The sequence below is a fragment of the Chroicocephalus ridibundus genome, chromosome 10 (genome assembly GCF_963924245.1).
Source record: "Chroicocephalus ridibundus chromosome 10, bChrRid1.1, whole genome shotgun sequence".
In the NCBI taxonomy this organism is placed as follows: domain Eukaryota; kingdom Metazoa; phylum Chordata; class Aves; order Charadriiformes; family Laridae; genus Chroicocephalus; species Chroicocephalus ridibundus.
The window spans coordinates 23,328,579-23,342,090 of record NC_086293.1 but is presented as its reverse complement, the minus strand read 5'-3'; the positions used below and the strand labels follow the sequence as shown (position 1 = coordinate 23,342,090).

Genomic DNA, 13,512 nt, shown 5'->3' with positions numbered 1-13,512 from the left:
CAGACTCACCCACCATCCTCTTAAGAGCAAAGTCATACTTAAGACTGGTCAGACAACAGTGACGTACTCTTGTAGTCCATTTTACAACCAAAATTACAGGGTAGACTTGCATTGCTGCTAAAAAAAAAAACCAAACACAAAAACCCCCGTGCTATGCATCTGTATTAGGAACTCTTACTAGAGTTTGTTTTTTTAAAGATGAACAGGTAGCACTGAAGAAGAAACTGAAAGAAACTTTGGAGGGAGAGCTGGGTTATTTCTGGGCAAAACCTGGCAATAATAAAGCCCACAAAGAGAAAGTGGAAACAACTGACCCAGAAAAGGTAAGGCTATCAATGAACCCTAAAGAGCACACAGTTCCCACAGCACTGTTCCAGAACTGTTCGACTTAATTCATGCAAGATTTTCTTTTCTGTATGAATCCAGTAAAATCCAATCTCAGTGGTCACTTTAAGCTCTTGCCTGGCACGAATTGCTGCAACTCTGTTTCACACTAACCTGTTGCTCCAATTTGTAGCTTAACAAATAAAGATCTTTGTAGCATGAACAACCCATTCCTGTCCTTTCATGTTGATTCCTAACTAAAAGGTATAAATGTTTTCCAGTTCTGTTTTGAGGAATAGTCTGAAATGTAATTCCTGGTTATATAATTATTTACATTGTTCATGAGCTCTCACATGTATTTGATTGCTTCCATAACAAGCATAGCAATTTTGACTTTTACTCAGACTTGTCTTTTAAAAAGTCATCTGCCACCCTGAAAATGCTGTGTCAGATAAATATACTCAGGTGAGACTGCTTCTCCAGTGAAACTGATTGCTGTTAAACAGAAGTCAGGGTTGGAAATGGCCTTTTTTTGTGGCATGTTCGTCATTCCTAGAAAAGTTACCACTCTGCCCCCTAAGAATTTGTTTCAGTCTACATAATTAAGAAATATGGGATACGAGATGCTTAGTTACAAGTTTTGGCTGAAGTTTTAATAAATAGAAGCTTCTAGAAATACAATTTACTTTTTTATTATATGTTAAAGGCCATTTAATACAAACAAAACAGGTGAGCTAAATAAGTCTTAAACAACAGTGGTCACTTTATTTGCAGACAGTGTTTCCAGCTGACTCAATTATTATGACTGAGGAAAACTGTGTCTGTACAACTGCTTTAACCACCCAGGCTAATCAAGTTCCACTGAATGTTTCAAGTGCTCCAGCTGGGCAGTCTTCTGATTTCAGTTCTTATTGCACAGCATTTGTTTTAGGGGTAAGATTTTAAATTGCATGCCAGGTTTCTGTACTTATTTATTGACAACAGATGTACATCATCAGTAGTTCTTTTAAACTAGAAGAATTCAGTAGGCCTTTTTGCCCTATCTAGGGAATTGTGTCTGAATGAATGTTTATCAAACTATTGATGCTTTGAAGACCGAGTGTTTTCAAGGCTGATGTGAGGAATAGTATGAGAGGTGTGAGCTGAAGTGTCACTTAGCTTTTAAGTATGCATTAAAGAAATAAGAGAAGTAGGAACCTCTCAGAAATAGAAGGCTTTAAAAAGAAATATATTGATGGCAGAAGGTTCAGGAAGTAGTTTCTGAGTTACTGCTAGTTGGCACTGATTGAAGAGTGGTTTTTGTCAGGTGGCATTGGAAGTTCTCAGTGCCACTGGAGTTTGTTAAATAATACAGATATCCATTAAGAAGCAGGAACAGAACATGGTATCTAGAATTTACTTGAGGCAGATCAGTACTAATTAAATCATGGTGCTGAACCTACCTGGAACACACACTGAGGAGTGAATCATAGGAAGACAGAAGAGATTTTTATTCAAGATATATATAAGTAAGGTTTTTTGGAGTGAGAGGCTCATGGTGCAAATTAGAATAGTATTCAAGGAGTGGCTTTTTAGCATCTTTCTAACAACAGGAACATTTTTATGGAGCAGTCAGACGCTTGCTACAGTTACAAACTTACATTCATTTTTTTTTGTGCAATAGAAGAGCCCTGTTATGCCTAGCAACTGAAAGCAAAGTTTTCTGCCAAGTCTTTTTTATGTGGCTAGACAAAGTACTGAACTTTTTGTACAGGGAAGAGACTAGCACTTCTCTTATTTCAGGAAGCTGTGCCACAGGAACGACCCTTTAGTGCTTTGAAGCATGAGCAACAGAAGAAGTGGCTTGAAGAGCTGGACAAACAGAAGGAAGAAGCTAAGCTACGAAAAATAGAAGAAAAACTTAATTTATCAAAGGTATCTGTGGTCTAGGGACTTTTTGGAATAAGAGAAGTTTTTCTCTCCATTTTTGTTCTAAGAAATAAAAAAAATGAAATTGTAGACCTAATGGAGTAGAGACAAATAAGTAACTACCCATAGCACTTCCAGGTTTTCACTGTAAGTTCATAGGACAGTCTAATTCAACATTCAGCAGTAGCTGTTCCAGGATTTTGGTGGCAGAGAGCAGACTACCATGTGTCTGGCATGACGTGTTAGAGTGCTTGCTGCAGAGATGAAAACAGGGATATCACTATATTATTTATTTTTTTTTTCCCCATTATTATGTGAAAGTACTAGGGTTTGGAAGGTGGTGTAGAGATACTGGCCAAATGCTTTATAAAAAGACTTTCTTTATAGACTATGGAAGGAAATGAGAAAAGAGAAGGAAAGTTACAGGCAAATACAGCATGTCACAGGGGTGTTCCAATCCTGTTTCTAGAAATATTACTCTGATACATGTATATATGCGCACACTTATGCTCCTATGACACTTTTTTAAACACTTGTACACCAAAAAATATTAAAGAAAATAGCCTTACCGTTTTCACACTTTGGTTTTTCCAGGCTGTTGACTGTAGATCTCCTATGCTGGATCTAGATGAAAACTGCGTCCAATATAATTGCTTTGCAGATAGAATACCTAAAGAGACTTTTAATACTGTCACTATGGGCCAACGTGGTCAATATAGCTTTTACCCCTGGAGGTTTATCATATAGAAGCTGACTTCTTTCCTTTATGTGTTACTATTTCTACTATATTAGTAGTTTTAAGGTCAGTGGAATACTCTGCATTCTTGTACAGCCTGATACTGACACACTCTTCCAAAGACTCTGTCTTTTGAAGTGAAGAAACATGCAGTGAGATTGTACTATTGCCAGAATCCAGATTTCCAAATTACTGTATGCAGCTTTAACCCCAGGATTATATCATTTCACTATGCCTGAGATGTATTCACATCATGAGCTGTTCGGTATCATTAGTGAACAAGAAGCTTGGTTACCAAAACTTGATTTATATGAATATTCATAGTCTGTGGCCTTCTGGATTAAAAGGATGTAGTTCTTACTCTTAACTGAAGCATTTACAGCAATTACACAATTCCTAGGCAGAAATTCTTCATCTTAGTTCCACAGTTTGTAGTACTAGAAGAGAGCTTTCCTACCTATCCTCCAAAAAACCCCTCATTGCCAAGGTTGGTTACATACCTACACACAACACAAGTCTTCTCACTTCCTAAGTTGTTGAAGGAATCAAGTTTCCTTTGCAAATTGAGCTTTTTAACTGTGAAGGGAACACAGCTGTGAAAGGTTACTTCATTAGCTGCCTTGGTTTTTAATTTGATAGCTGTGCTCTGGAAAGATGGTTGCAGTCACCAGCAAGTAACCTAACAGTAATCTCACTTCCAGCCTCCTTTTGAAAGGAAGTTAACAGGCACTTAACTCTCATTTGCTTCAAAATCTTTTTTTCAGGTCTTTTGTTATACTCTCAACCCTTCCGCATATTGCACCACAGACTTGCATAAGAATAAAACAGATTCTACAACTACTCTTGATCTGCTTCTACATCACAGAGTATTCAAAGGGAACAAAACTCAGGGAACAGGAGGAAGAATAATTTGGATTTTCATTATTTGTACTATGATTTTCTTTCTTCATTTAAAATAGGTGTGAAACTTTTCTGACAGAAGGGGATTTTTGTTTACGGAAATGACTCCCATAACGTTTATTAGATTAGACTAGGTTAGGTTTTTTCCTGCAGAATGCAAGTTTTGAGGTGGCCATTCTGAGGGAAACAGTTCTTCTTTTAGTCAGAAGAGAAAACCTTCTCAGTACCTATAGCAAAAACAAAGGACCTTAGGTAAAAATCTTTTATTAGTGATGTATTGGAATGTCTCGATTGCCAACACTGAAGCAAAAAGTTAAGCCTGGGTGGCACATAATAGAGGCTTAAACCCAGTATGTCACATCTCAAAAGCCTGTGCTGGGATAGCAGTGGTGGCTGCTGTGGTGGAAGAAATTTTGAAAGAAGGCTTATCTTATAATGGGCATGTCTAGCTGCAAATAGGAAGTTAGAGGTTAATATCTCTGTACAAAGCACATTAATTCTGCTACCATCCAGAATTAGAATGGAGGGGGTAAATGTAAGACAGTGTAAAAGATGCCACTTGTTCATGTTACTAGAGAGAGAATTTGTACACAACAGGAGGAGAGCGTGGCAGAGGGCACAGGGTACTGACCTCTCAATCAAGCAGTTCCCAGTACTATTAGAAAAGTAATGTAATGGAATAGCAATATAAATTGAAAAAGCAGTACCAAAAAGCCTAAATCCATGTTAATTTACCTTTTTATTTTTCAATTACTTTTTTTTTAACTTTCTAAGTTTTTGGGTTTTTTCCCTGAAAATATAGTAGTGATAGGGGTTTTTTGCCCTGAAAATAGAGTAGCAATATGTTTCTGCTGACCACGTATATGGATCAGCAGTATAATTTCTGATCTGGCTTGCATTTTAGCAACAGAGAGACTTCTGTTTTCCCATTTAGGGAATTAACTGCTGTCTGTATTGTAGCCCCATAACAGAGCTTTTCTAATGTTTCTGTTTTACAAAATGTATGTTGTCTGTTTTGTTAACCATACTTTATAGAAACAGTGTAATTGAGTGCATTTCCATTTTCTTGTTGCTTCATGTTTATTTAGGCTGAAGAGCATGACAGATGGGCAATGCATTTTGATTCTTTAAAGAACCTTAATGCTAATACACAACACCCCTTAAATGGAATGTACAAAAAGCAGCCTGAAAGTCCTTGCCTGTCACCTGACCCTAAGGAGCTGACTGCTTTTATTCACCCTTTTTCACCTGCAGCTTTAGGCAACCTCATACCGTCTAAGGTGGGAAATGCAGAAAAAGCTGCTAAAAACAGTGCTTTGGAACACAGTCAGAAAGTCAGGTGAGTGAGCTTTGTAAGGATAATCATCTTCCCAGACATTACATTTCTGATACTTCCTCAGAAAAAAAAAAAAAAACCAAACCAAAATTGAATAACATTCTTTAAATCTCATCTTTGTATCTTACTCATTTGGCTTTTGCTTTTTTCAGAAATACCTATTGTTTGAAAGACACAAGTGCTTCCATTGTTCATTAATAAAATTTACTGCAAATAACCTTACTTTGCGTCTTACTAAAATGAATTTCATAATTGTAAATTAATACAATAGAATAACCTTGAAATATAATTGATTCTAATCAAGAAAGGCTTTAGGATTATTTTCTTACGATTAAAAACATTTGCATGTTTCTTTGTTCATAGTTTCCTCCGTTCAATGACAGCTCTCCTGGACCCTGCACAGATTGAAGAGAGAGACAGGCGGCGGCAGAAACAGTTAGAACATCAGGTAGACTTCTGTTTTACTGACGATATTTTAGTAAGAAGAAAGGCTGAAAGGCAGTGTTGTCACATGACTAAAGCATGAGATTTAATACCAGAATCCAGTGAGGCATCTGACTTCCATGCTTCAGGTTACGTGTTTACAGTTGTTTAATGGTATTTCATTCAGTTAGACTGTACTGTTTTCTTTTAATATTTGTACAGAGATGATTGTATTTCTGTAACTGAATTCTAGCTTCAGAAGATGTACAGTGCAATCTTTAGAGCTCTAGTAGCTTTGTCTGCATTTTTCTTCAGTCTCCACTGTTATGAGGAGGACTGATAGTTACAGGGACCCACTCAATGAATCTTTAAACTTTTATCTACTTTACTGTCATTTACATTACTTCTGTGGCACTCAAACTGAATGTATATCTGCACGATGATGTCTCTAGCACAGAGTATAGAAGTCTTAGTATAAATGTAACAAGCCTGTTCAGGTCAAACTGTTACTCTGCTAGATTAAAATACCAGCTTACAGTACAAAGGTAAAAATCAGACCACCATTTCTTCACAAGAAAATTAAAAGCATTTTTGAAAACATAAAAAGCTACTTCTGTTTGTCTTTGAGTATTTCAAATTGCTTTATTGGGGTGGTGGTTGATTTTTTAATTTTTTTTTATTTGTCTAAATCCAATTATACAAGTTTATGGAAGTATATGAATACATAGCTTATAATACCTTTCATGTTATATCTTTTAATTTTCTCTTTTTTCTGATATTACTAGAAAGCAATAATGGCTCAGGTAGAAGAAAAACGGAAGAAGAAGCAACTGGAAGAAGAGCAGAGAAAATGGGAAGAACGAGAGGAAGAACAGCGCCTAGCGCGAGAAAAAGAACAAATGCAGAAACAGTTTGAAGAAGATATGCTGAAACAAAAACAAAAGGAGGTGGGGCTCTGCGTTTTCTTTAGTGCAGATAGTCTGTAATACTACTGGGTTTTGAGGAAAATGGTTCTTGTTCTTTACCTTCAAAGTGGTGTTGACTCATCCTTTTGAAAATTAAAACGATCTGAAATTTAGACATTTGAAACCAAAATCTGTTTCCTCAATAAACTTATAACACTATATGAATTTAAGGCAGGTTTCTTTTTTTGGACAAGGGCCTTTCCAGGAAGAGAAATGGACAAGAAATGGCAAAAATGGAATTGTAGTTTTAAATAGTGCAGAAACATGCATTTTTAAATGCAAATTTTAAATTAAAAAAAAATAATCCTCACAGTATGTGATTCAATTATTATTGTTGGTAACTTGATGCTTTTAAGGTGCTTTAATACCATGAACTTTATTTGCCTGGATGCGCTTTCACTCTGGATTAAAGACTTTCAGAATATATTCTGTAAAAGCCACTTTAAAAGTCATTCATGTTCTAGAGCTCTCTCCTCTGTAACTAACTATTCCTGAGCTTCACGTACTCCTTTCGTATAAAAGTTAAGACATAAGCAACGTTTTGCCCTTTGGTAAGCACAAATTTTGCATTTGTATACATTCTTACCTGTTACAGAAGAGTCTGTAGAAGGTTAAAAGCTTTGTCTGATGTTTTATTCTTCCTTTTGGCACAGTAGCAAGTATTACTGTTTGCTTCATATTTGGAACGGTAGCAGAATTCCATGATGTCATAAGACAGGGTGATTCCAAAAACACATCCTCCTCTAAAACCTGCAGAAATATGGATCCCTGGTTTCTCTGCATTTTCTGGACGGAAATGTTTAGCAACCAACCGTAGATGCTAGAACAAACTGGTAAAATACTGGGAAAGTCATCTTCCTCTGTAATAGCTCAGCTCCTTCAAAACACATTGTGCTATCAGTTGTTCTTCTTTCCACCTCAAATGCAGTAGGGATTGGGGATGGAAAGGTAATAGTGGTTTGGAAAGATTTTCCTTGGCCCAGGCTCCTGTACCTTGAACGTGCTGGGAACTGTGACCCTCCTATTTAGGGATGTTCTGCTTTTGTTACAGAGGCTTCTACTGTCTCCTTTCTGTGGAAGGAGGAGGAAGGGGTTTTTTAATTATTTTTATTTAAGCTTCATTTATTTCATTAAACCACATGATATAGGAAGTCAGATGGCTATAATCAGATGTCATTTCGGAAAAGATTACCTTATTAGAAAGGAGATAAATACCCAAATAACTTTGGGGATCTAGATGCCTGCTTTTTAATGCTAGGATTGAACATGTTTCATCGGCACAGGAGAGGTTCTGAATTTATCTTTTTAATCATAAAATTTATATGTTACATACTGCATCTAGTCAACTAGTTTTGGTTTTGTTTTTTAAAAAAAAATGCTTTAGCCAAAATAAGAATGTATGTAAACCTTGAGGATTATATGGGGACTAAATATTCCTAATTATTTTATTCTCAAAAAAAATGATCATGTATATTTACTTTATCTTCTTTTTTTTTTAAGGAACTCATCACTCTAAAAACAAATGAGCTTTATCAGACAATGCAGAAAGCTCAAGAATTAGCACAGAGAATAAAACAAGAACAGCGCATTCGAGACTTGGCTCAGAAGGGACATGACATTTCAAAACTTCAGAAGAATCTTGGTGGTGGCAAGTACAATTCTTTTCCTATTCAGTTTGCCTATTCCTTTGGTGTTGGCATGCAGGTTGGTGGTGGTTTTTGGTTTGGGGTTTTTTTCCCCATCTGCATTTGGGTCAGAAACTGCTCTTCTGCTTCATGAACCAAATTTCATTTCAGTTCATTTACCATCCAAGCAAATATCAGTGTTAACTAATACGGAGAATATTGTATTTTAGTAAGCTTCAAATACTATATTACATAAAGGAATTAAAATAAAGATATTATCAGGAATGCATAGGGCATGTTCAAACCTATGTGCCATCAATTAGATTTCCAGTGAAAAAGGGAGAGTATTAGGATTGGAACCATAGTTCTCAGTCTTGCTTTGAGTTCTAAACCAAAACAGTCTTATAACTTGATAGCATGGTTTAAATGGACCATACATTACCAAGTTGAACAATTTACTTACTTCTTTTTAGGTGATGCAGAATTTGAAAATTGTAATGCTGACATTTCACATCAAAGTCATAATTTTTCTGATGACATTAAGAGTCACATTGACCAGCAGACTTCTCCTCGGAAGGACACTGCCGTACAGACAGGTATGCAGCCCTTACGTTTAATTACTGCGGTGTACCTCAAGAAGGACAGCAGAGCAGCATATTTGTGAAACTGAGCTATAGGGCCAAATCACTGTCATTCAGAATAGAATAAAACTAGAACGAAATACTCGGACAGACACAGCCATGTTGGGATATTACAATATATCGCGATATTCTTCTAAATAAATGATGTGTCTATATAGTTGTTACTTACCAGTTACAGGTTCAAATCACCCAGTCTGAAGTACAGTGTTGCCTTAGAGTTGTGGTCACAAGCGATGTAGGACTAAATTTATTAAGGCATTTAAACATGTATTTGTAGTAGCCTTCAGTGTGAGTGTTCACAGGTTTATGTAATGTGGTTTTGTATCAAGCAGGGTTGGGTTCTTAATGAATCCTTCAAAATACTGGCAGAAACATTGTCAATAAATCTGTAATTAGAAAACTAGACTCATTAGCAAATGATAGGTTACATTCAAATGTTTAGAAAACCGTTCCGCAATTCTTGCTAAATGCCCAGACAGAATTGTGGGTCCATCTAGATAGAGTCCTTTCCAGTCTTTATCTTGATGTGGTATCATGCCATTAAAAAACCCACATCAAACTTAGTCTGCATTTATTGACGTTGTAGATGAGGTGTGAATGAGCAGATTCACTGGAAACTTACAGTCACTATTTGCCTTGTATTTATAAATTTATTAGCTTCCTATCACTTGTGAAGTGGAAGCTTTATTTTATTTGCTTAAGCAACAATTACTATTTTTGGTTTTGACAGTGCTGGTAGAATTTTTACTGTGAATTTGAAGAGATGCCAAATGAAACAAATTTTTTGTATATGCCCCTTAGTAAAGAAAGAAACTGGATTGTTAGTAATATAAAAATTGAACAAAATATTTCCACTGGAAGACAAGGATTAAGAATGTAAGTTATTCCCAGTAGCACTGTGAATACGACCAAACCGTCAGCATGCTGAAAAACTCAACAGAAGCTGTGTTTTGCCCTTTACGACTGGGTACCGTGACAGAAACAGAACTCTACGGTTTAAAATAATGTAGTTTCATTTTACTTAAATTTTGCTTTTACAGTGACTTGATTTCATTCTCCAGCCTTTTTTTTTCCTTCTTATTGAGTTTGCTTCTACTCATCCTATCTATCTTCCACATCAAAAAGAATAAAAAACACTATAGAACTGTAACAGCCAATTTTTGAATGAAATCAGTAATGGTAGATTGATTGGCATGCAAAAGTCAAACAAGTAACTTGAATACCTTACGCTTGCAGTTACAATAGAATTTATGTTTTTTTTAGATTACTTTAACATTTCAGCATACACTGAGTCAACTGAGGAAAGAACTGTGTGTTGCGGATCACCTGATATTTCCATAGAATATAAAGAAACCTCTAGCAGCAAAAAATACCAGAAGGAAATGCAGTATACAGATAAGAATAAAATTTCAGGAAAAGAGGATGGTGGCATTTACAATGATCTATATGAACAATATGCCAGAAGAGAAAGACAGATTAAGCCTTCAGAAAAATACAGCAAAAGACCTGACTGGAACATAAACAAGCCTGGGAAAAGATACATTCCGGCATCAGAAAGGTACCCTAAACAGCTGCAAAAACAAAGGGAAGAAAACAAAGTAAGACGACAAATGGAGCTGCTTCAGTTGGTAGAAAGAAATAGCCCCAGGAATCTCTGCCTAAAAAAGGGTGGTTATTCAGACAGGTCTCCTTCACCTCGTGAAGAAATAACTACGAAGAATAAGGGGCACACAGTGAGAAAGGTAACTATTTGCTCTTTAACAACAGCGATGCGTATTTTTAAGGCTCTTGGTCCACACCGTTTTGCCTGGGTGGGAATTCAGTTATGTAACTCAGGCATTGAGAATTTTCCTGTTACTCCCCTTGGCGTAAAGAAAGAATGGTGCTACAGCATTGTTTCGTTCTTCATGATCAGGAGTATATGTTCACATTTTGTGACTCAGCTTTTACTGTTATTTCAAATTCCAAAGTGTTTATTCTCTTTCATTTATTCGTTATCATCGATTCATTTTGTAAAGAGGGAGCTTGATGGAAAGCAGTGTGCAGGGTAGGATGACGAGACTGACTTGCTCCTTCTTGTCCAGTCGTTACGTTGAGGTACAGGAGTACCTGCTCAAGAAAACAGTTTTTATTTCTGCAGAGAATATGGATTACTGAGGATGTACTCTATTGTCATAAAAATGCATCCTTCTTAGTGGAGTAATTCTCCATTTGCAGTAAGCATGTATCGGTATAGCTCGTGTCTGGGGAAAAAAAAACCCAACAATTTTCATGTTAAGAAAATACTATCAAATATATTCATGCCTTTTCTCTCTCTCCCTCTCTCTTGCTTGCTCGCTCTCTGTATGGATGTAGATACGTATGTTTGCATGAACACCTCACTGTCTCACACCTTCCAACAGGAAAAATCTGCTGTAGCCAAGGTGGCCACTTCACTTCTGTTTAGCCATTTGTTTACTGTGGCAACATACACGTATTTTAGAAGCTGTGGATATTAAAAAAAAATAAATATGACAATATGTAACTGTTCGCAGAGGTATCTTTAAAGTTTTATTCATTTGTTAAACTGAGTTTATTGGTTTATTTGAGGTTAATGGTAAATCTAAGTTTTGTGCTTATGTTATTCAAAGGTAAATGTTCAAGAATTTTGTACCTGAGAAATGGGGCAATGAATTTTACGATAAGTAAGCGTTGTCTTAAGTAAGCGTCCCCTTAAGAGGCATGTGATATGTTAATATTATTCATTTAAATATAAAACTTCTACTGACTGTATCTAGAAACACTATCTTTCCTTTAATAATAATAATCTTGGGTTGTACCATTCAGGTTTATAAATGCAGCTTTCCAAGGTCATTGAAAAACATAAACAGTATTTTTGATAGTGCTTAAGAGCTGGCAAAGATGCAGAAAATTGGAGCAAATCCTCCTGTAATTTGTTTAATTTAGTTCAGAGACACTACAAGTCTCTTTAATGCAAGTCTTTGATAAATACCTTCCTCTTGAACTCAGGGCAAACAGCCCTTTTGGAATTTCAGAACAAATTTGTCTTGAAAAATGAAAGCTTTTAATATAAGAAACACCTAGCTTTTTATTTTAATTTTGTCTTTCTTGGTTTTCCTTTAGGAAGAACAATTACAGAAGAATCATTTGAATGCAGACAGGTACGTCAATACTCTGCATTAATGAATTGTATAAATACATTAACAGTGAAATGTACAGGCTTTTCTTTCCTGATTTTTAATGTTTTTTTTTTAAATGATTCAGATGCATCTAATTGTGTACTATTAAAAATACACAAGACCAGAAAAACTGCAGGTATAAAAGCAGAGTAAATGAGCAAAAGCTCAGTCCTCTGAGGATTCTTTGTCTCTACTATTTGAGAAAATGAATCACATTATTAAGTATTGTTTGGGTTTGGGTTTTTTTAACTGAAATTGTTTCATACAGATCTGAATCACCACCTGTCCCAGCAGTCAAGAACAGATTGCATCAGGCACAACAAAAACAGACGCACGCTTCTAATTTCCTGGTGCAGAACACCAGTAGAAGAGAGAGAAATGCCCAGACAGACCCGCAGCAGCGGAGCTCCCCCCCTCCCGCGGCAGAAGCTGCCAGACCTCCCTCTTCACAGTTCGTTCCGTACGTTCGAACACACGAAGTGTACTGTCTTGACCCAGACGCACCGGTGACTAGACCTTCAACACATGACCCACAGTATCGACAGTTTAATGGTACTGAAACGCATTGTGAGCTGATTCGTGTAGAAGAGAAGAAATGTTACAGTGATTTAGTTCAAAGTGCTGCAATTTATTCAATTCAGTATTTGTTCTTACTGAATTTTGCTGTCACCCATGTGTGTCACAGCCCCGTACAGAAAGCCTATGCAACCAAATGATACTGATATTCAAAACAAAACAAAACCACAGAAAAACTTAAAGAAAAATCAGAAAAGCAACAAAATTTATTATTCTTTTATCTCTCTTTTTTGTCTGTTTACCTTTAAGTATGAAGTATGATTGTGCTTCTCTGGTATTATTGTATATAGATTTGGGTTTAGGAATCTAAGTGTTGTTTGACTTAAGAATAGTGATTGTCATCTAGTAGCAACCAAAATCTGATTTTCACAAGCTGTGAAGATCTACAGCTTCAAAATTAAAACAAAATGGATAAATATCGAGTATTGTCAACTGATTTGATATACATTTACTTTTAGATTCTTACCAAACGCCACGACAGATTTTTAGCTCTGATCACATTAGAGATCCTCTTCTAAATCCTGATGTAGTTAAAATCAGAGAGAGACAACAAGCAATTCTCAAAGGATTGTCAGAATTACGCCAGGTAAGCAAAAAGTTATTGGATAAACATGTATGTATATATATATATACGCTAAAGTCAAAATGAACATTGCAAACTATTACATAGTCATAAGCATTAGCCTTTAATTCATTTTTCCATCATCTATGATAAGTTTTGGGCCTTGTCCTCTACTTTTGTTCCCTATTACTAATTGCTTTTCATGGATTACTTCCACCTTTGGACTGTCCTTAGAGACAGACTTTCGACTCCTCAGTCCTTAGATCAGCTACGAAACACTGGAGTACCTGAGGAAACTTGAAACCAAGAGGAATGGCTTTATTTAGTCTCCAGGTTT

The 13,512-nt window shown here is 36.1% G+C and overlaps 1 protein-coding gene across 1 annotated transcript in view; it reads left to right on the top strand.

Moving 5' to 3' along the window:
- Positions 1-13,512, top strand: part of CCDC66 (coiled-coil domain containing 66) — a 30,006-nt gene that overhangs the window by 11,271 nt on the left and 5,223 nt on the right. The window contains exons 7-18 of the mRNA XM_063348294.1: positions 199-323; positions 1,099-1,257; positions 2,107-2,238; positions 4,957-5,207; positions 5,568-5,652; positions 6,413-6,574; positions 8,093-8,240; positions 8,691-8,813; positions 10,122-10,600; positions 11,982-12,019; positions 12,306-12,589; positions 13,072-13,199. Coding sequence (XP_063204364.1) covers positions 199-323; positions 1,099-1,257; positions 2,107-2,238; positions 4,957-5,207; positions 5,568-5,652; positions 6,413-6,574; positions 8,093-8,240; positions 8,691-8,813; positions 10,122-10,600; positions 11,982-12,019; positions 12,306-12,589; positions 13,072-13,199 — 2,114 coding nt within the window. The remainder of the gene's footprint in view (positions 1-198; positions 324-1,098; positions 1,258-2,106; positions 2,239-4,956; positions 5,208-5,567; positions 5,653-6,412; positions 6,575-8,092; positions 8,241-8,690; positions 8,814-10,121; positions 10,601-11,981; positions 12,020-12,305; positions 12,590-13,071; positions 13,200-13,512) is intronic.